This window comes from Rhopalosiphum maidis, chromosome 2 (assembly GCF_003676215.2).
Source record: "Rhopalosiphum maidis isolate BTI-1 chromosome 2, ASM367621v3, whole genome shotgun sequence".
Taxonomy (NCBI): domain Eukaryota; kingdom Metazoa; phylum Arthropoda; class Insecta; order Hemiptera; family Aphididae; genus Rhopalosiphum; species Rhopalosiphum maidis.
The window spans coordinates 15,150,417-15,175,185 of record NC_040878.1 but is presented as its reverse complement, the minus strand read 5'-3'; the positions used below and the strand labels follow the sequence as shown (position 1 = coordinate 15,175,185).

The 24,769-nt window shown below is 32.3% G+C and overlaps 1 protein-coding gene and 1 long non-coding RNA gene across 3 annotated transcripts; one reads left to right on the top strand and one right to left on the bottom strand.

Moving 5' to 3' along the window:
* Positions 1–1,129: 1,129 nt before the first annotated feature.
* Positions 1,130–2,496, bottom strand: LOC113554207. Its single transcript, XR_003405244.1, has 3 exons — positions 2,278–2,496; positions 1,663–1,744; positions 1,130–1,235 (listed from the first exon to the last, which is right to left on the bottom strand). It is a non-coding gene; the product is annotated as an uncharacterized LOC113554207 (long non-coding RNA).
* Positions 2,497–3,387: 891 nt separating this feature from the next.
* LOC113551693 (proton-coupled amino acid transporter-like protein CG1139) lies at positions 3,388–23,027 on the top strand. Of its 2 annotated transcripts, none has more exons than XM_026954089.1 (11): positions 3,388–3,681; positions 12,784–12,888; positions 15,581–15,669; positions 18,178–18,303; positions 18,392–18,542; positions 18,640–18,761; positions 18,866–18,950; positions 19,021–19,296; positions 19,917–20,095; positions 21,319–21,491; positions 21,679–23,027. In XM_026954089.1, exons 2-11 carry the CDS (start codon positions 12,814–12,816, stop codon positions 21,930–21,932), a joined length of 1,530 nt encoding a protein of 509 aa, XP_026809890.1. In that variant the 5' UTR covers positions 3,388–3,681; positions 12,784–12,813; the 3' UTR covers positions 21,933–23,027. The 2 variants fall into 2 exon arrangements, with proteins under 2 accessions (XP_026809890.1, XP_026809891.1); XM_026954090.1 differs by lacking the exon at positions 3,388–3,681 and adding an exon at positions 12,488–12,684.
* The last annotated feature ends 1,742 nt before the right edge of the window (positions 23,028–24,769 follow it).

Below are 24,769 nucleotides of genomic sequence, written 5' to 3'. Positions count from 1 at the left end.
TTATACGTCTATGTTGTTGGTGTATATAATTAATATGATGTATGGTAAATTATCATTTAATAGTTTACGCTTTTCACTGCACCGATACCGTTTATTAAATGAAAATCATACCACAGAATAAATTAATAGTATCGAAAGTTTCAAACTAAACCTTGAAGCACGCCATTTACAAACTGGCAGTGTAATAAACTAATAAAAAGATTCGTGAAATAAAGATGTAAACTAGATGTCAGCGATCGGTGGCGCCGCTTGAGATTTGTGGATGACATATTTTTTCAATATGCCCATAGTGCACCCTGTCCGAGTGTAAAGTAATATATTGTCAACCAGAGCAATATAGATTTTGACATATGTCGATCACAGAGACACTGATTTGTAACATAAAATTATGCCATTGATACCACTATGACGTCGACACGTACTTTCAAAAACGCAAACAGTGAACGATGTATACCAGTATGATGTATAAACATAGTTATTATTATGATAATTTATGTTGCAGTTTCTATATTGCATACTATACTATACAATAACAATTTTATTTTTTTTTACTTTTACTGCTCGAATTAAATTTTCATATTTTTGCTGTTCTTGCCGACTTGATCAATTTCCATTATCATTATATTTTGATGTTTTAGAATTTAATAACAATAATATTTTGATAGAAGTTAATTTACTCGAAAATGTTCAATATAAGATTTGATATTTTACTAACAGATACCAATATATAACATAAATTAATGATTATATTATTTTTAATCATTCATATTTTAAAGTTTCAAACAAATATAATTGTCGACCAATTTTGATTTATATATAAATAAATATATGTGCCGACTACTAGCTATACATTTCAAGTATTGCATCTGAAGGAATGGCGAGGAAAAAATATTGAGTTGTAACTAATCGCACTTCCTATTTGGTATCGAATTCATATAATATCCATCCGAACTAGATTAATAGTTATTTCTATGTACCTAAGCTAACATCGCTATTTGGTTCTATATTATAAATTATAATATTTTGTAGTAGGTAATTATCTCTAATACTGTCATGCAGTACTACTATGTATCATATTTTCATATTTGTATGTGATATGACTAACATGAATTAGATTTAAAATGAATTATTCACTAATTACTTCATTCTATATTTATATGTAAAAGATAAAACTTTTATAATAAAAACATGGGTGTCCATTGTTAGGAGGGAGTAAGACGGGGTACTTGACTTCCCTAGAAAAATAATATAAAAATGTAATATATATTACAATGATATTATACTTAATAACTATTAGACATCATAAAACAAAAAAAATTACAGCTCTTAATTATTACCGATATTGAAACTTAATATAAACATGAAAAAACCACTATATTATATAAATTAAATTTCATAAGTTTGTAATATAATTGTCAACGTTTTTCAATCCGTTGCCATTCAAATGTTGTCTTTTGACCATCATAAAACCTACATACCCATACCTACATTAATGTTTCAAATTATTTAATACGGTTTGGTAAATAAGTAAATAAATAAATATTTAGGTAGGTATAACAGTAAACAAATAATGACAAACAACTATAATATATTATTATGATATCCGTAGATGAATCTTAAATCCAAATTATTATAACATATATATAATGTCATATTACTAACAATAACAAACTTGCTCAATAGTCTAAGGTTTGGTTGTTTTTCGATAGATTCATCGCACATTGTTTTCCAGGAAATCGGATCACTGAATAACATAGAATTGTACTTATGAAATGTGAAAATAGTTATTTTATAGGCAGGTATATAGTATACAATATAAACATGAAGAAGTTCATGAAACATTATTACATTATTATATTATATAATATTTTATACTTAAATAATTGTCAGATTTATGCGATATTCTCGAAAAACTAAAGCGTATAAGTGGCAATATTTCTTTTTGTTTTGTTTGAAAAATTATATATCATGCATATGACAGCAGGTAATACAGATTAATAAGACACAATAATATATAAATATAATAATTGCATCGTATTACGTTTTATTAAAATATTATAATATTGTATAATAATATCAACTGCAACGTCGTCAGTTTCAAAACCAATAAGTACGTACGACTATACGAGTAATATTAAAATAATAACAATGGATTACTCTACTATATTCTGTGCTACTAGTCTACTATATGCAAATATAATATTACATTTATGATACATTATTATTATTTATTGATTAGAATTAAAATGTAACAGTATTTATAAAAAGTTTGAGTACCTTATCCACCACGATTAATTCGATTCTACTGCAGGATCATCCGAACAGGGCCAATTAGTGATAACTCATTGAAATATTACATTTAAATACTTATTGTCATTTGTCACTTTATCAGTACAATACTATTGATAAATAATGTGCAGAAACGCAATGCACCGTTTTCCAGTGGCGTATATTTAACATCATGACCGATAAAGACTGTGCAAGCAACAAGGATAGTAGCTGGTCGTAATTTGGTGAGCCTCGATACGATTATATTAATATATATATATATATATATATATATCATACTATCATTGCCGATATACACAGAAATGGATTTATGATAATATTATACACATTGAAAAATACATCTATCCCTCCCCAGTCCCCGTTGCCGGGTAAACGAGCCATTCGGGGTCTCTTTTGTGTGCACTCTTTTTTTGTTACGTCTACAGATAACCCTATCTCGGCGATGGTGACGGCATAGGTACACTTGCACAAAGCCGTGGTCGCGTCACGGTATCTTAAGATGTTACTTACAATAATCACAGACAATGCGTATTGTAATAATATATTATAATAAAATATAACACGCGGGCTTTTCGGATAATAGTGACACATACGACTCACGTGAAACCTCCCCTCGTGCCGCCACCGTATGTGTTATATACGATAAAGGTGAGACAAATCCCCGCAAATCCGTGGCAATTGTATCGACTGCCGACTGGGTACGCCACTTTGACGAGGATAGAGCCGGTGACTTACGTAAAATGTCGCGAATTATGATAATAAAATAATTTATTACTTAATATGGTATAACACTATACCTACGCGGAACAATAAAAATCTCGATGATTAGACCACGTGCAGGCGCTGTGGACGAAAAACTCGTCCACTCGACCACTCGACCACTACCACCACCCCGCCACCGTACGACTCCCCACAAACCCCCTCCCACCACGAAACATAAGACTCCCCTCGACTCTACCGCCGCAGCACGAACAACCCCGCGGCGGCGGGTCGGTAGCGGCGCTGCGTTCCGTTCGTTACGGTGGAAAGGGAAACAGATCACGCGCCGCCGCGGCTTATATATATACGGCCGGCCGGCGAGCACCGCGTTCAGTTTATCGTACGCCCGCCGCCGGTTCAAATATTCGTCCCGTCGTCCCGCGTACAACCACTTAATCACCGTAATCACACCAACAGTAGTTGTTTGTCGGTGTAAAAGTATTCAATTCATTTATTTTTTTTCCAATTTCGAATCACGTACCTGAGATCGTTTAGTGCAATCGTCAACAATCGATTTTAAAGTCATCCGCAGTATATTGTCAACATCACCACCAGTCAATAACCAGTGAGTTCGGTCTCCGCGACGAGTAATACATTCCAATTCCGTACCACGGAAACATATGCACAGAAGATGTGAGTATATACAATCGATTTTTGTTACCTATTATTAGCATTATTATTGTCAAACTCCGTGATAGCAAAATAGAACGTATAGATCGATGATTGGCCTGGGGGGTGACTTTCGACTTACGATGTGTATTTTTAGCACGGCGCTTCAACGCGCACGTTACGGCGAGGACAATTATAACATATTTTCGACACATTTTTCTACAGACCATCATAACCTTTTTTTTTATGCTATGCACTCGTATAATGTAATCATGACGTCGTCGCAGTCACCGTCTCGCAAAGTCTATTTATAAACAACTGTTGCGTAATCCTTGAATGTACGATACGAAACACTATCAAAAATCCGTGTTTCGAAAAGAGCGCTCCGGGAGAGCATTTTGGACCATAAATCATTCTATATAAACATTGCCCGATTAATTTACCGTATCTCCGTGTGTATATAATCTCTATACTTATAATATCAATTTATAAATTGTGCTTGAACAAGTTTTGTTCACGAGTTTCATGAACATCGTTTGGCCGCAAATCGCGATTTTTACGTCAGTGATAACGATAAATTTATGAACCTTGTATTAATACCTTTGTGTAGAAGATTAAATGCGTGATAACGCAATTCTGTCTGCTATGAATAATACTTTATTGTCAACGGGCTAAATTCCCGCCATTCAACTATACAGCAACGGGGGGAATAAGATGAATGGGTTCTTTTTCTGAAATTTGTGGAGGGAGGTCGGTCTGTTCGGTACATATTATCGAACCCTAATTTCCAAGGTCAGACCACCCCCTACGGACGTTAACAAAAGAACGTGTTGAAACACGTCCTTTTTACTAAGAAACAAGGGACAATAGAAGTACTATTATTTTTTTGAAATTTCGTTCCGTGTAAGCCGCATCGAACAGAAGAACGTACGCTGTTACTATCCGTACATTATATTCGTTGGCGGGGAGCGCATGTAGGTCGGATCGCATATGAAAATAACCCAGGATGATTCATCCGATCGAGATGCCCGACGAAACCGGGAACACAGTTAATCTGGAATTTCACTGATCAAAGTCCACACGTGGTATATTATTATGTCGGTGCACTTGGGTTTTTCACATTGCTTTTTTCCATACAAAAATCGGCGGCATCAAAGCTCGTACCGGCAATATTACGCAAATAAAACGCTTTGTATCGTATAGCTAAACAAATTCGACGTTGTTTCACATTTTTGACATCGTACACGTTATCGACGCAATTACATCATTATTGCTATGATAGGTACACCTTTTCACGCTTCAATATCGGTTAGGTTTGGACTGATCATCGTTTTAAATACTTCTATATTCTACGGTGACGATGGGCGTGATTCAAAACGCACCTGCACTTGAATATTTATTTCGTTTAATCACCAATTGGACATAAAAACCAAAATCTATTCTGCAGCCAAACCCTTCTTACAAAATCGACCTCATATTACTAGTACTATGTATAATAATATAACATGAAGATAAAACAATATTAGGAATTCTCCTAAGCCCGTTCATTATAATTTACAATGTTTATATTAATGTAATATTATATTATATTATTATAATGGCGTTCCGTCGACGTTTTTATTTGCTTTCCAAAATCCATTAGAAGTTTTCCTAACCGGTTTTTCGGTCGCCGCGCCGTGTCCATACATAATAACCCAATATAACCACTTACGCACACATGCGCCCACGTTCACACGCACACACATTTCGGTTGTCGATTGTGGGTCCTGTGAGTTTAAACCTGCACACTCACGTACATCTTTAATACCCAACCGATAAGCCTACTCACCAACTCGCCTGGTTTAGTAATATATTCACGAAACAAGTCACGTAAGCCGTAATAGTACGTATACCTAACTATTAAGCCTGTCGGAAAATCGGGAGATTACCAAACAAATATAACACTTGTCATCGTCGCAAATGCAACTATTAAGTCAATATAAACTATGAAATCCGTCATTAACTAATCGTTCGCGACAGTAGCGGACCAATGACAACAATTAAACTAGTCAACACGTAAAAGTAAAACAAAACTCGTTTTTGTCACTAATATCCCACACTGGCCGAATTTTAACGCCGTCTTATAATTATATCAAATTTTACGCAATGCCAATCAAAACTTTCGCAAAAGCGGTTCGAAAATATTTTTGAAAAAAAAAATACAAAATCGAACTACGGATGGATACAACGACTTTCCACACACAAGTCGTGTCCCCGCCATTACGCCTCTTATACCTTTAGTCACAGCTGTATACCTGTACTGCACACAGATACCGTCAAGGCAAGTTTGACCTCCGCTTCGTGACGAGCCGTCGTTCTAGGTGAAAGTGCTTTCTGCTTACCCCCTCTCGCCAACGGTGCCCCCTTTCGGTGATCACCGTAGCGGGGACACTTTTTTCACAGAAATTTCAAAAGTCGTACTGAGTGCAACGGACCGTGCAATGCACACTTTGGGCAAAGTCTCAATGAATGCTACATTCGTGTATTCTTGCGGCAGTCCTTCACCCCTACAATCGCTCAAAACTCGCGCGAAATCACATTTGTGAGTTTGTGATGATATTTATATGTATATCACTGTAAAAAATAAATAATAATATTATGATCGAGTATACGGTAGGTATTTTATGTAGTTTACAAACCGGTCGTGTCTTAATAATATTATTACATCGCACGTACTTACTAATATATATGTATTACTTATTATAATAATATTCCTCTCACCGTCTATAATTTATTGCATGCCCCGTTCAAGGTCGATCGTGTTTTCAAAACAATAGTTAAGTGGGGTGATAAAAAAATTGTCTAAATTTTCGTCACGCACAATGACATGCGAGTTTATATCTGCAATAAAATAAATTCCTGACTGCAGATATAAAAGCGCTGCTGCAGCTGTCTAACGTGCCATACAAAATGGCCATTTCGATTTCCGTTGTTGCGTAGTAACACCCTCTCATACTCGATTTTGATACATACAACGTGATAAATTTACCATAGATAAAACATTATAATCTTTGATAATAATTTGTATTAATTTCAATCCTATAATTTCTTATACCATTTCTGACTGCGTATAGGTAGCACAGTGTGCATGAATAACATTTAACAGTCGTTTGCGGCGAACGATTACTAAACACAACATATACATTAACGAACAATTGTATATACACGTCGGAATCAGTACCTAGATATAAATATGACTGCATAGATCTGCTCGTAGATCCGGTGGTCAACGATAGAACAGGCGCATGATGTTTACGCTGTATATTACGACGAGACAGAAAACAAGTTCGTGGACCTACTTTTATCATCTGGAAAAAAAATACAAAAACGTCGACAAAATAATAAAGTATGAAAATTGTCGTCTTCCGTTTGTGTAATGCACACAAGAATGGATAAAATACTCGTACTTTTAAAATTGTTTTTAAATAGTAAATACAAACAACATGAATTTGTATTTTTTAATAATTATACATTCAATATTTTATATCAATTACGTTATATAAAATGCATTTGATTTTAATGAGTAATTTGAGGATTTATACTGCGGCATAGTTGTACGCCATACAATGTACATATTTTAATTAAAATAATTTCGTATCATAATACTCAAGTGTCGTAGTCGGTTGTCAATGTCTCTTTAAACTTTATACGTTTGTTTCTGAACAAGTTTCGTGCAACTGTTATTTACTTTTATTGTCACACGAGGTTCATAAACGAGCACAGGTACCACCTATACATATAATACATTTTCAAATAAAGTGATTTATCACTCAGAATATAAGTACATTCATATAATATACTTAATTGACCTGCATAAAATATTTTACTTTTATGTCATGTAGTGAACGTTGACATTGATTTAAGTTTAAAATTGTTATACTTTCATGATTATTATTTATTATTAAGTGGACGTCATATTATATTGTGTTGCTTCGGTCTTATATACTAACGCTATTAACATGCCAAAATTTACTTTCATCATTTCCGATTTTGTTTTATCTTAAATATTAAAGCGAATTGGACTATTATCAAACTTTAAAATTCGAATATTATGAAAATTTAAATTTTAAAAAACCAACAAGAGAAACCCGATAGTTTTCTTACCTTTTTATTTGATGATAAATTAAAACTCACCAATATTTTAGCTAGTTATAAAATCAGAACTACTGAATGCAAATTTGTTATAATGTACGTATTTTAAAACTGATTCGAGTGTGACGTTAGTATAGTGAACGAAACGATTTATAATATATTCATCATTTTACGACATTCTTGTTTTATAATAGTCAAAGATATTTCAATAATTATTTATTACTGCTGATTAACGCGATTAAATCGCAAGAACTTATTGCGATTATTATAATATACTAAAAAGCGGTTGGTGGTATTGCGGTGACGCCGCACGAATAATCAATGATTATTTTTTTAATTTTTTTATGACTATTTTTAATTCTCTAGTCTCTATATCCGAAGCTAATTTAAATCCTTAAAGTTTTAAACAAAACTAATCCGTGTCAAGTACTTATGAGTACTCATATTTTATCGCTCGCGAATAGTGGAGGCTTACATTGGTACTCTACAATTAGCTAGTCTGATGATCGTAGTTAGATCACGCAATCGACACAATATTGCAAATTCGTCGCAAACGTGATGGCGATTTATTCACTAATGCGCTCGTTCACAAAATAAAAATAATCATATGATACAATGTGTATGTGTATACTAAATATGCATCGAAATCGCAATAATCATAATTTGAGTTATATAAATTCACTATTCAAATTTCCATAAACATAAAATTTCCAAAGAACATTAATAGAAAAAAATAATTGTCGACGACAAACACTTTAAAACGTTATGTAAAATATTATTATAAAAATGACTGTGATTCAATTTCCGAGAACTCAAGAGGACGAACCGCGAAATACTTTTAACGCCCCGAAACAATCTCTAGGTAGAGGAATCTAAAAAAATAAAAAAATACTGCACAAATATCGTCATTGTCGAACACTTTCTGACGTGGTGCAGTGTGTAATCGAGGATTTGTTAAATTTTTTTTTACGTTTTTTCTTTTTTTTTTTTTTACTTTTTAGCTTAATCAATAGGTTTTTGTACCATTTTCACGCCACTCAGCGCTCATGTACGGTCGGCACTGTGTGGTGTTATCTCGCGGAACACAACGATTATAATAATATTATAATACTATTTATTAAACTGTGCACGCGTTGATATCGCGGCGGTGGTGGCGTGCGTGGGTTGGATCCGGTCCAGACGTATTTTATTTCTGTGCGAAAAAAAAAAAACCGCTGCCTTAACACATCAAACACTGATTCCACATTACGGTATTCAATATTATTATTATCATTACACGCGTATAAAATATAATACTATCATCTCACTACTACAGCGTTCGCTAAAAACGCACCGCCGGGTTATGCAGCGCGAAGGTCGATAAAAATGGATACAATTATAATAAACGACACATAAACCTATTCGTATGAATTTTATTATTACCAAAAAACAAAGTAGTGAGTTGACGTAATCCCCGAGGTCCCGTTTAGAAGTTCTTCACTGTATTTTGGAGGTCACGAGCTCGCGGTGGTGTCATTGCCCGTCGTGTTTATTTTTCAAAAAATAATGTTTTTTATCCCCTAGTGCTGTTGTTTTTAATCTATTTTTTTATATCATTATCATTGGACAAGATGTATATTAACTGATAATATATATTATTTTAATTTAACTTATCCCCATATTATTATTTATAAAATAATATGACGAACGAGACTTTAAAGGCACATAATATCTTGTTGCTAATTTTTCTGGCTATAGTTGGCAACTACAAATATAATATTATATATACTTAGCGCTGATGTTTATTCGCAAATTTCGATTTAATGATCATCTGATAATTATTTATTAGATTAAATAATCATGTTTGTAAAATATTAATAGCTCATATTATGCAGTAACCGCCCCGTTGCAGAGTGATGGAAAGTTATTGCTATAATTAAATTTAAATAATGTACACGCACAATAATTTATATATTCCGACCACTAACCTTGAGGTTTATTAATACAAATTTGAGTGATTAAAAATATTCAAAAGTCATTTCTTATCATATCGCGAATTGTATACAATACATTAATACAGCAAATACAGGCACTTCAAGAACCGCAGGTTAGTGGAGGTAGGTAAGTAGGCAGGTATACTATTGCGCAACAGTCACGGCAATCTATTTTTTGCATTGCAAAAATAGACATTCGTTTAACATATTCTCTGTATGCAATGGGATCAATTATTTCATCGAAAATAATTTATAATTGCTCGCGAAATGTGCACGTCGTAAATCATTAGAGCAGTGCTGTTTTGAATACCACTCTACCCGCTGCTATCAGTATTATATTCGTGCGGTAAAGGAACGCGTTTATGTCATACCACAGATCGATACGCTTCTTTCACATTTAAACTTTACGACAGACGGAATGGTTTTTTAAGCGTACAGATGTTTTGATATTTTGCGGCGACAGCGTGAAATAGGAAATAATAAACTAAACAAACCGAACGTTTCACTGGAATTTCTCTGATCTTTTTCCACGACACGCCCACGTTTGCTTTTTTACACTTTTTATCGACGTCATGTCTTACAAAAACCCTGCAAACGGGCAATTTCTTTGAAACCATGTAAAGCCCCCACTGTCTATTCTAAACATAATTTTTTTTTTTGACAATTTATATTAAAATAAATAAAATTATAATAATTTTAATTTGCTGGTTCTACCTGGCTGCAGGTACAATGTATTATATAACAAAGTTTTTTATTAACGTTTTTCTTTTCCTAGTCTAAGATCATTTACGATTATGGACGTCAAGGTCTTCCGAAAAAAAATATATAAAAAAACGCGTACTAAGTAAACCTACCCAGATACTATGCAGTATATTAATTATGTACTTCGTACAAAATAAACATAAACGTGTATCCCGTTTTATTATTATAGCAGCTTTATCAGTAGTTATCGTTCAGTCGTTACGACGTGAGAAAACCGTCGCGGTTACTGGGGAAATGCTAAAGGCTGACGTCGGGTTAACCGCACGCGCGCGAATCGTGCGGACCGTGAGGTTTCTACTACGATTACGAAACGATTATAATACTGTCATCTATTATAGTTAAGAAATTATAAAAAAAAAAAAGATTTTTTCCGACGACTTAATCGGTTGGATTCGATCGCGCGAATCAGCCAAGGTTCAGACCGGTCGGAAAACATCAGAAAACGCGTAGCAAATCCATCTGCTATTGTTGCGGACCTTGTATGTGTTTTTTCAAACGGTTCATTCGATCGAAATTTTACCGCAATCATTTAATTTAGGCCATACACATGGTGTACTACAATTATTTTCTAGATAACTCATCAATAACGTAATCTGTGTAAATATAGTACTGTAGTGTATATTACGAGGTATAATACATATTAAACGGCGTCAATCAACCAAATACATTGTGGTTGCATATTGTTTCGTTACCTCTCTGAAATATCCGTAATTTCTTGTTAAAAACAAAAATATACGTTTTATGATCATGGTCTTAAATTTTGTTTACCGCCGTCATTTTAATTTCCTGGAATTATATAATACTATTTAATTGCTATATTGATAATTATTTTGATACCTTAAAAGTCCTCCGTCCACACTACACAATATCAGTTACCATCAAATACGTTATAATAGGTACTTATAACTTATAAATACTGTACTAATTAACTTACTGCATATATGAAACTACAACTTGCAAAAGTGGATGACAATTTTAATCACACAGAATATATAATATATTATTATGTAAAGTTTTGTGAATGCTCAAAACGTTTTCTCAGTGAAGCCCACCTATTTCTTTGTAAGAAAATTAAAATAAATAAAAAGTTATATTCTTTGAATATTGATAGCTGAGCGTGACAAACTAGAATAAATAGTCGTGACTTTTTATTTAATGCCTAAATGGTATTATTATTATCATCACTTTAATCATTTTCATCGTTAATCGTCGTCGTCGTCTCATTGTCTATAAATGTATGGAAACAAATTGTAAACTAGAATTTTTTGCTGGCGATGAAAGTTGGTGGTAGTATTTTTCGGTTATTTTATATTTTCCATCGATTATTGGATTTCACGGAACTCCGCTAACAGCCTATGTACGCGTTATTTTATCATTATATATTTGTTTTACCTACAAACAATCGCAAATATTTATGAGAAATATCCGCGGTAGTAATAAAATGGATAACGTTATTATTAATTACGTTCGAATTTCGCGCACAAATTAACATTAATCATTAATTTATATACTTTATCGTCTTTATCTAATATTTGTACAAAATGCAAACCGAGTTTACAGGAGTTATTCATTCATTTCAAAGTTTATACCTAACTTACCTATAACAACGCTGTATATACCAAAATGATACATTGGACTCTGTTGCGGGGTGGGTGATGTGATGAATTCGAATTCAATCACTAAATTCAATCTCTAATAATTAGGTATACGCCCCCAGATAACGATGACCAGTGACCGTACAAAAAGCCTATGACGCGAAGAGTTAAACGTACTTAGGCTTAAACTAACCATATAGGTTCTCATCATCAGTATTTTAATTTTGTGACCGGTAACGAGGTATGTGTATTAGGTGGGGCACCAGGGCAATACGCACATGTACTCGTATCGTGTTTCAGTGCGATAAGATCGTCGGCCTTTATCGAATTACGATTGTCGGACGCGCGCCGTTTTCGCCTCAACTCCGTTCGGCAGTCGTACAGAACGCTCCGCCGCACGCGGACATCTTCACAGTGGTCACTGCTGCAGCTCGTCCTAAAGGACTGCATCACCCGCGTGAAACTGTCGACCCATTCTCCAAAAGTTAAATTTTAAAATCTTCGCCGTCTATAAATTTGATTCGTCTCTCTCTCTCCCTTTACGACTCGCGTACGCTTGTAAAAATGTATGGAAATTGAATTTTTTTTTTTATAAAATTTTTATTAATAATAGGTATTATAAAATTCAACTAATTAACGACATATGTCTGATTTTCTGTTTTTAGTGTGCATACACGCAGCTCAAGACAGTAGAAATGACAGACAGCATGACGCGGAACTTCAATAATTATCCTTCCACTACGAAACCAGAACAACACGTCTCCAAACAAGTGAGTTTCTTCACAACTATGCGTACTGCATGAATAATAAAATATTATTACAATGACACCGAACTCATGTCGAGGTTCAATTCGACGGGTGGTCAGTAGAACACGAGAGTACAAGACACAGAGATTAAGTGGAGAAAAATTGTGTCCGAACCTAACCGGCCTTACAATTTTCGAATCGCACTTGTTCGTTTTTATGATTTTTTCTAAAAGTTTTTATAGCTGCTTGACGGCAATTATTTATTAGTAGGTATTTAGAGGTCGCGTTTATATTGAAGGTTTATAATATTATTGTGCTTCTGCAGCAGCGTCCTTTACTCCGCGGTCGTCGCGATACGTGCCAAAAAAAAAAAAAAAAAAAAATGATAATAATAAAAATGCAAACGACCTTGATCGGATAATATTATAAAACAGTTAAACGCGAATAATGCTATAGAAATACGTTTCTTTTGTTTATATTTAATTCGTCTGTCTGCGGTGCAAAGATTTCTGTAAATATTGAATCTCGATAATCATGAAACAGTATTGCTTATGACTAGGTATACTACTCGCGGAGGAAGACATACAAAAGAGGTCAACGGGTTAAAATAATATTATATAAACACAAACAATTATTACCCTCCAACTTCACATGTTATATCCATACTCGAATACTCCATGACCCCTTCCCCACGAACGTCACCTATATACGCATGAAAACCAATGCTATTTAATCATCCATAATAGTAAAGGGATGCTTATGCATTTTTCCTATCCCGCCAACATGTCGAACTTAAGAGATGTATCATAGTTATACACTACGCGTTCCAGTTTAATATTGTGCGAAGAAAGTCGATGAACTATTAGATATCATATTATTTTTATAAACATTATTGGCACGCGTTGAACCTGTCGTGTAATTATTTAACTAAATACATGTACGCAAACATCATTGTTGTTACGATTTTGCGACGACCAAATAATTATTGCCGTTTAACGTTTTCAAATTACAACCTCTGTATAGTGTGACAAGTCGTATGTAATCGAACTACAGCGTATAAACACGTAAATATTATTTCTAGGACTTAAATTTGAAATAAACTTATTATAATTTCCAATATAAAACCACTAAAACCATGCAATAACAATCCAATATTATTATTAAAAAAATAAATCAAAATTATCTAAGTTTATCTATAAATGTATTAGTACATTTTTAGAGCTTTTAAATTTTAGAACTTTTTATTCTCATATTATTAGCTATTATCCGTCGCCCGATACAATATAGATACCTATATAATTCTGTTTTAGCTCTCGTGGCATTAAAACAAAATTAAAATACACACCAGCGAATGAAACGGAAATGGCCAAGAACCCATTGTTCTTCGAACAGAGAAAAAACATTCATAAATACATTTTTACGTTTTCATAACCGCAATAATATTATCATAATTCAGAAACATTATTTATGAGTGTCGTTTATTATACCCACGCCTGATCCGCAACCGACACCTGTATGTACACGCATTATAAATTATAATTTTCGATAAAGTACACTCGACACTTGGGTAGCGGTTACTATATTAAACCGTATATTAGGTTCTAAAACCACAAACAGTAGTCCACAATAATAATAATATATTCGCGTGCCATTAACCATGACAATTTACGTTTTATACGTATTTTTTTTTTGACTAATTTTTGACACTTTCAACGTGTCTTGTATACAGAAAAAATAACCCGTTAATATAACTTTAATATTACTAAAAATAATTGATTCTGACGAAATTTAGGGCGTTTCGGAAAACACCTTACAATAACAGGTATATAATATGCGGGATATTTGAATGCGTTTTTTTCCTTTGACTAATGCGCACTAACCACTCTCGAGCTTATAAGTTATTATAAGTTAACGGTCATATTTCATACGCGAGATCGGAATTCATGTCGTCAAATAATATCTATAGTATATCTAATTCGGCTTCTTATTTTGTCTATTACATTATTATATGCCGTGACTTCTGGACGTTTTGCCGGCCGACCGACATATAATCTTGCCCAATTATATTAGTGTTGGATTATAATATCTGTGGCAGATATGATTTTTGGCACCTATAAAAAGCGCAGAAAATCAAATACGTCACGAAGACGAACCGGGGCGTAGCTATATTTTGTCATATAACGAAATAAAAATACTTCGCGCGCGCGCATACTCACTGTCACGCACAATATGCGCGGCTCGAGTTACAACTACAGCTGGTGCACGTCGAGTCGTCGTAAAAAGTACTGTAGGTATCGCCCGTGCACTAAATAAGGCGCCTAGAGATCACAATATAGCTATACTGCTCGTACAAATAATTCACGCACTTTAATTATTATAGACTAAACGACGAAAATTATTCTGTATATCAATGTGTACTTACATCACATAATACGTACTTACTCGTTAACTGCCACAGCTGCAGCTATCGTTCAATGCCCGACAGGTCTCCGTTCGATAAACAGCTGCCGGTGCACCGAGGTTATCATCGCTGTACCATATATTATTATAACATTGATGTGCCTATTCGTTATATCACTGGAAGGGGGTAGCGAGGAGAACGGAAAATAAGCGCGTGCAATGACAAATTTTCTTTTTTTTATACTGCCATACAGTTTTTTAGTAATAATATGTCTAATAATTAATAACCAATGACCGTCTGTCTTATCGTTACAGCAAATGGCAGCGGTGGACGGTTACGATAACCAAGGGATGCTGAGATCTGAGTTGGACATCAACGGAAAACCCGTCAACGGAAACACTTGGTGAGTATATTATATTCTGGACTTGTATTATAAAGATTAGGTTTAAATTGAAGTGTTTTTTTTTTGCATATAATCTGAACTATACCCACATTATAAATATGCATATATATATATATATGTATATATAGGGTGTACAACAACAATATTTCACTGTAAATATCATGTTTAGACATTGCATCGTCTTTGATCACCGGCAAATGTAACTCGTCAATTCAATGAAGATTTTATGTTTTATCATTTTTATTTTTTTTATTATATATCCGGTTATGAAAAACGCTTATCTGCTGTTGAGTCGAATCCGAGACGTTAGTCAGACGTAATAACGAACGTTTTTGGGCAAAGTGTTGTGCCACTCTATATTATGTATACCTATTAGATCGGCAGTGGTGTGGGGAACTGTATAGTGTATAGTGTATATAGGTATTAAATCAACTCTATTAAACTGCCGGTTTCAAAGTTCAGATGATTAATTTTTTCATGAAAAACCTTCCGACCAATGACGAACAAACTTTGTTTTTACTTTCATGGTTTACACTAGCAATAGTATATCACAGTTCAAAAAATGACACTGCCTTCGCATATATGATGCGCATATAAATCGGCAAATCATCCATTATATACATCCGTGATATTTGTTCAAAATTAAAAAAAAAGACTCCTGAACTCATACATAATGATGCCTATCGTAATAATAACTATTCTAGTTTATTAACTCGTTTTTATTAAATTCAGTCAACATTTTGACTTAAGACTGCAGTCTTTCAAAAATTGCATAACACTTGTGTACGACTACGTTAATTCATAATTCGTATATTATATTTCATTTATTATATCTGTAACCGAATGTCAATATAATATATATTTGTTCCGGTGTAAATACTAAATATCGTAATATACCAATGGGAATATTATAAACCTATATGTTGCCAATTATTATTTATTCATCGATGTGATTATATGAATGTACAGTGTGTGTGTCCATCAAGTCGATTGTCAAGTAGTCGGCTATGTACTAATGTACTATAATATTATTAAATAAAAATAAATTTGTGTAGTCCTCTTAGAGTTAAATGTTTATTAATTTACCATAATTAAAACAATCTAAAATAACCTGCATAATATATAATTGCGCATAATGTACAGTATAGATAATATATTATACGTAGGTACATACGAGCCAACATAATTTAAATCATTGAAAACTATTAATTTACGATAGTCTATATTATATACACCGGTAGCTTGTTGTTTCTTTAAGAATATACGAACATACGGTCTTGACCTATTAATATTTGATAATTTTAGTTGGGTGGTTTTTTTTTCGGTTGGTTATGAATAATCATTAAATGATCTGATACCTAATAATCTTTTATGTATGGCCACGTATACATTACAGATAGATTATTTGATTAATGTTTTTCTTTTGTTTCTTATCATTTAGATTTTTATTCTTATCGTTAAATCGTAACTGATACGTTATGTTTTTTTTTTTTTTATAATTTAATTAAAACGTTCATATTAACTTCATCTTACATATTATAATATGTTATAATTCATCATGCCACCAATCAATAGCGTCATCATTTTGGTTGCGTATATTAACTGGATTATATACAGTAGTACACATATTGCATAATATACATAAATATATAACACAATTCATTGATCCGTAAAAAATTAAACATTTAATGGTAAATCGCTTTCATTCATCGGAATGACATAAATCTCAATACTGTATTTTATTATAAATAATTAATGCTGTGGATTCTACTATGAGTCGTAATATAAAGTTTATTTATCTTATTCGAGTTTAAACATCACGTGCTTCGCACTGAACAAACGAGTAATAATATAATACGATAAAATATCTTCGTTGTTCGTCGTACACTAAGTTATAGTTCGTACAAGATTCGAGTGCTGATTTCTATAAATATATAAATATATAATATTATAAGAGAATTTAAAATTAAACCAAACTGAATTCCAAACAATTTAAATTTGTGGCACACTTGTATACTCAATGAACGTTCACTTATACGTTCGAATCGTGACGATTTATCAAGTGCACAGCACCTTTAAGAGTCGATGATTTTATTTGTGTATATATTTGTATATTTTTCAAGTGTGCAATCGATTATACAAATAGTGAGATTGTCCATACACACGATACATGACTAATGTATTATTAGATTATTATTGTTATAAATATATTATTTTGTCACGCCTGCACCGAAAGTTTGGTTTTCAACCACGGTTGAAGCGCCGGAAAGCAACCTTTTTCCGTCCTGCGGGCGGAAAAGAGGAAATCTCCAAAAGTGCCGGGCACGTATCCCAACCAGAAACTAAAATGTATACCACGGTCTTTATAATAGTCTATTATTGCATAGATCCCTGTATAACCTTTTCCAAGAACGCAGGGGCGTGACAAAAAATAGTATGTGTGGCTCACTTCCCGCCCTTTCCACACAATATACTATTTCATTTTTTTTTTTTTTTGCGATGTTACAGCATCAACATGGACAGTCTCAACAAGTGTGTCGTCATCAATACAAAAGGTGACACCGCCGCACAGCTGAATGAGAAACAGAATTACTACAACCCATACCAACACCGCGACGTAAAACACCCCACAACGTGAGTACAATAATAATACATATTTATCATAACATAGCAAAAGATCGTAATTAATATTATTATAATATTCTGTCCATCTATTATATAGATATTTTGACACCCTGATACATCTCCTAAAGGCTAGTCTGGGAACGGGAATTCTAGCCATGCCCAGTGCCTTCAAAAACGCCGGTTACGTGGTTGGTACGTTGGGTACAATCATCATCGGAATACTGTGTACATACACAATACATCTGCTGGTAAGTGTGAAATATAATAGACGTGCCGAGAAACGGTTCGTTTTGCCCACATGCAATACAACTTAATAATACAACCGTTATTATTTGTTTGGAATAGATCACCGCGTCGCACGAGCTGTGCATCAAAAGGAAAGTGCCCAGTCTCACGTACCCGGGTACCGTGGCGGCGGCTTTCGAAGAGGGTCCTAAGTTCACTAGGATATTGGCTCCTTACGCCAGGTAAAACCCCGACCAAAATATAATTGTTCTAATTATATTACATATTAATTGTCGTCCGTTAAATTAACAACCCCTATTTTAACACATTCGTTGTTGCTTTTCAGAATGATGACAAACATGTTCCTAGTCCTGTACCAAATCGGTTCCAGTTGTATTTACGTGGTGTTTATTGCTAGCAATCTCAAAGCGGTAAGCAAGAGTGGCACTCAAATGTGGTCTTTTGGGATGGGTATTCACAGTATTTTGTAAAATGTTACAGGTCGGCGATGCCTATCTCGGCGGCAACACAGACGTGCGAATGTATATGGTGTACCTGTTGATCCCACTGATATTGATCTCTTGGGTAAGGAATCTTAAACTCCTGGCGCCGTTCTCCTCAATTGCAACTTGCATGACCATCGTGAGTTTTACATTGATTTTCTACTACATTTTCCGGGAAGCGCCGTCATTCGTCGGCCGCGAACCAGTCGGTACCGTCAACAGTATACCATTGTTCTTCGGTACTGTACTTTTTGCCATGGAAGCCATCGGTATGGTAAGTACATATCTCAACACTATAATATAATATTACACTAATACTTAAAACCTGCATAGGTTGGTGTTAGTTAACTTATCTAGTCAAATGATTTTTTAATCGCGCTGTATGCATCGCCGTTTTAAATAAAACCAAATCAATAAATATTTCTATATTTAGTTATTTAGTATTATATATTTTATTAATTATTTACACATGTAATTACCAACTAATAACTATATTCATTTATAATGTGTATTAAGCAGACAGAATAATTTTTCAACAAAACTGTTGATAATTATTTTTAAATTAATAGTCTAATCCAAATTATCTACCAGCGACAAACTGGTAATAAATAAAACTATTAACAGAGAACTGTGATTCTACAATTATCAGATATTTGGCTCTACCAATAACCTAAGAATAGTTAGGCCTTCTAGTTAATTTTCTTCGTAAAATCGTATCTGCTTCTTGGTTAATCAAGAATAATAATCATCAAAATAACTTAAAATTTCAATGTTAACTTACTTAATAAAATTATATTTAATACTATCTTTCATTTTTTTAAATTGAACCCGTCATAAAATCAGATTAAGTAATCCATAATATTGAACATTGCATTTATTCGGTTTTTCGTACAGGTCTTGCCGCTCGAAAACGAAATGAAGAACCCCAAGAAATTTGGCAGTGTGTTTGGCGTGCTTAATGCTTCCATGTTGCCCATCTCTGTTTTGTACACAGTTGTCGGATTACTCGGCTATCTGAAGTACGGCGAAAATACCACCGGTAGCATAACACTCGACATGCCCCAGACCGAAGTGTAAGTATATAGACATTAGATACATAGTATAAGTAGCGTTTTGTTTTTTATATAACGTTGCATAGTTTTATGTATAAGAGCATTATATACTTATTTAATATGTTTAACACTATATTACGTATGTATATATTGTGTTTAAAAAGAATATACATTCACGTTCATATTTTACGAACGACACGTGAACGTCACTCACTTATATCAAATGGAACGTGAATATATAATCCGTATTTGTAAGGAACTTAAACCATTTTTAGAATTTTTAGATGGTCCAAATAAAATTAATTTTATTCTATAAACATGTATTTTTAATATTATTATCAAGTTATTAAATTAATATTTTATTTTCATTATGGTAGGTACCTATCGGAAAATTCATTATTATACAATATTTAAGATTTTTTTTAAAATATTTATAGAATTTTAAAAATACGTGGTATCTACAGTATATACGTCTAATGCAGGCTACTAAATCTGATTCTTATATTATTTTATTATGCATGTTAACACTTATGTTATAATACAATTTATATGACAAATTAATTTTATATTAAAATTGATAACTGTAATAAGGATTGATAATTAATGTATAGAAGAGAAAATTTTGATTTTATAGAGTTTAAATTTCTAAGTATAACTAACCTTATAGAAATATTTCCAAGTAAATTGTATACACCTTATTAAATGTTTTAAATTGTCTTCAATAAATTTGGTACTCCAACTGGCCCAACTAGTGAGCACTGAATACCAATACTCTTACAATGATTTATGATAATATTGGAGATATATATATATAACGTAACATAAAAAGGGTATGTAATTTTATAAAATTAATATAAAATAGATTATCTAAATTGTAATTATATAAGATTTAATTATTTCATAAACAAAAAACAACTTTTTTAAATTATTTATAACCAGAGTATAAATAGGTAAATAGTATGTTTACTATTACTAAACATTTATAGAATAATTATTTTAATGAACGACTATATTATGAACGTTTTAATTTCTTTTATGAGTTTCTATATGGATATTTTTCTTTTTAAAAAACAGTTAGTGAACGCGAGTGACTTCATTTTTTATGCATTGAATGTAAACGTATAATTAAATAGCCAATTAAATTTTCCTTATATTTTATGCATAATAAATATGCTGTATGATATATCAAAATATCAACCTGATTAAAGATCAACGTAATTAATTGATCGTAATTATACTTACAGGCTCTCTCAAGTCGTGAAACTCCTTCTGTCAATTTCTATTTACTTTACTTACGCTCTGTCCAACTACGTCGCATTTGACATCCTCTGGAAGGGCATGGAACAAAAGATGGAAAAGAATGAGCACAGGATCTGCTGGGAGTATGCACTACGAACATCCATAGTGATCATCACATGTAAGTAATCCCCATTGATTGAAAGTAAATTACCCGGTTTCGTGTGGGAGGTTTTAACTGTTTCGAGATAGTCGATGAATGGTTGAATGCGATCATACAGCCACATGCCTCTCCGCAACTGTAACTCTCGTTGCATTAACAAGACTTGAATTAATCAAATTTTATTTTTGTTTTTTCCTTCTTACAGTTTTCTTCGCCATTGCCATACCAAACTTGGAGCACTTAATCTCGCTGATCGGCGCGTTCTGTTTGTCTTCTGTGGGCATCGCGTTACCAGCGATCGTCAGTTTTTTGACATTCTCCGACGTCTACAAGGACGAAGGAAACTTGCGGTTCGGTCTATTCTGCCTACGCAACTTGCTGATTATCCTCATCGCCATATTCGCGTTCGTAATCGGCGTGTCTACAAGCGTGTCCGACATCATACATCACATGACGTGATTTCCTCCGTTTCAATCAGCATTAAGTTCGTTTCTGTCACGGGTTTTATGGTCAACCCACACCAAAAACGGACTATACGACAACTGCAACAACAACAACAACAACAAAAACAACAACGACGACGGTGACCATTGGTTGTCGTGCGTCGGGTAGTTAAAAGTTTTTTCCACCTCACTCACTCGCGAGTAACGACCAATCATTGTTTATATTATTACATCAATATTACGTGTTTGCTTCGGTAAACTCTTAAACCGTGTAACAAATAAGACAACTCAAATCCAATATTCTATATCACGTCATTAAACTACAATTGTTTGCGTTATTGGTTTAGAATTTGGATGGATAATGCCCACTCAGTATTTTTATTGTCGTTTTATAATAATCGTATTTGGTTTTATTAATATTGTAAACTCTTATTAATGGAATCCGACGTTTAAAATCAAAATAATAATAATAATATTACCAACGTAGGTGTTTAGGTTTCCAACCGGTCCGAGTACGGCGCGGGTCGGTTTTCAAATTATGTCATACTATCATATGTATTTTAGTGTCAATCAAAATTATATTATTTCACACGAATATGCGTGAAATTCACAATGCATTTGGCAAAAAAAATGGTTTATATTGACTTTAAAGTAACGCTCGGAACAAATAACAAATATAAAGAAAAATATTCTTTGTATTTTTTTTTTTTAATATATATATATACTTTTGATGTTAAACATTTAACTTACACTCTGTACAATGTTATAAGTTGAGTGCGAACAAATTTTATTTGATTTCAAACTCATGGCCATTATTTTTTAAAATTAAAACCAAATAACAGGACATCAAACACAAAAGTTTCTTTTTTTTAATCTTGTCTTTATGAACCAAGCATCCATAACCTCAGCCGTTTTAACATTCCTTCGCTGAATACATTTTTCAATAATATTTTGTATATGTAACATACGGTGTAGATGAACCATTTGGAATTGTATTGCTCAATAAGTACTATATTTATTTTACTATTTCTACTATTATAAATTGTATCAATAGACGTAAATTGGTTAGTAAAATAAAAATAATTGTTGTTGAGATAGATCTCTAGTTTAATTTTTTTTTGTTTTTTTTTTTTTTTACCTTTGGAGATACTTAAATCGAATTAACCTTATGAAATTATTATTGTGATACGAGTTCGTTATATTTTTATTTTGAAAAATAACATTAATGGCTATTATTATAGATTGTAATTAATTGATTCTTATTTTTTTAAGTATATATATTATATACTTATCTATGTACATTTAAGATAATATATATTTTTTAATAAATTAGATTTTTATAATGTATTTTAGACTGACATAATTTACAAAGCGGTTTTTTCGCTAATTATTATATGTAAAAATATTATAATAATTATTATCGTACTGATGTTTATTTTTTTTTTTTTTACAACCTTAATTATTTTATTTTAAATTTTAATCACCTAATTCCAAAATATTGGTCACAGAAAGCATATTTGTGTAGCAATGATCAACATTGAACATAGTACCAACCAGTGTTGTAAAATATATTTTTACACTTATTGTTTACTTATATGAACACTTATTCGAGTAAAATATGTTACAGTATGCTATTATTTCAATCAAAAAATGTAATAGGACATGAAATAACTACCTACTCAAAGGAAACAAATATTCAAGTACAAACCTTTTACTCAATATGAATGCTTTATGTTTATAGAATAAACATTTTGATCACTTATGCTTCTACATTAGCAGTTTACAATTTATCGATAAACTTCACATTTATTTCAAATCGCTACCGAAAATACAATTTTGTTTATCACACTTTGAACTGGAAGTATTGAGGTGTTTTATGAAAATCACATAAACGGAACTATTTTTTACTTATTATTTTTCCTTTGTTACAATCATTACAACTATTAATCGTCTCCGACGACGAGTGATGACGGTCGTTTGCTATGTTTAATATATATTCATAAAATACATAGACCTTGTATTATAAATTATAATTAAATTGTTGTTTAAAAACAAAACACATAATATACTAAATATATTGTATATAATTACCAAAAAAAGGTAAAATTATTACTATTACACGGATTGACATAACACTGTTTAACTTTAACTATATATGTTACAACGTAGTGTCCTTTATTTATAATAAATTGGATGCGAAGCATCAATAATTTTAAAATATAAACAATACGAGAAAATCAATTCTACAGAAAACTTTTTAAAACATAGTGAGGTATGTATGATTATTGACTATAGTAAGTATTAGCATAATTGCATGTCTGCATTCGTATATTAGTATAATCAATAATCATTATGTATGTATGTATTAATTATTATTAACAACAGGTGGTGCAACGAATATTATCAAATACTAACATAATCAAACAATTACAAATAAATACATGTAATCACAAATAAGGTACGATAATTACAAATGTATATCATCTAATTCAATAACTCAACATAACATTTTAAATAACTTATCTATAATAGAAAGAAAAATAAATTATTTTATAAAAGTAAGGTTCATATAATCATATAAAAATTATAACAGTTAATAATAAATCAAAATAACATTGTTTTGAGGTAATTTCAAAATAATAATATTTCTTGTATGGTTTTTTATAATATAAAGTGTGCAAAAGTTTAAAACCAGTTTCGATTTTTAATATCATCAGTTATAAAATGTTTATTAAATAATTTGTATATTTAATAATACTAGTAATTTAAAGTAATATTTATGATAAAGAGAACAATCTTTAAATTGAGAGTGGAAATGGGTTTTTAATTTTTTTTTAGCATACCCTTTCTATT

Coding starts and splice junctions, on each gene's coding strand:
- LOC113551693 (XM_026954089.1), top strand. CDS start 12,814: ATGACAGACAGCATGACGCGGAACTTCAATAATTATCCTTCCACTACG. Junction 18,762..18,865: donor ATATTGGCTCCTTACGCCAG/GTAAAACCCCGA, acceptor GTTGCTTTTCAG/AATGATGACAAACATGTTCC. Junction 18,951..19,020: donor TTGCTAGCAATCTCAAAGCG/GTAAGCAAGAGT, acceptor AAAATGTTACAG/GTCGGCGATGCCTATCTCGG.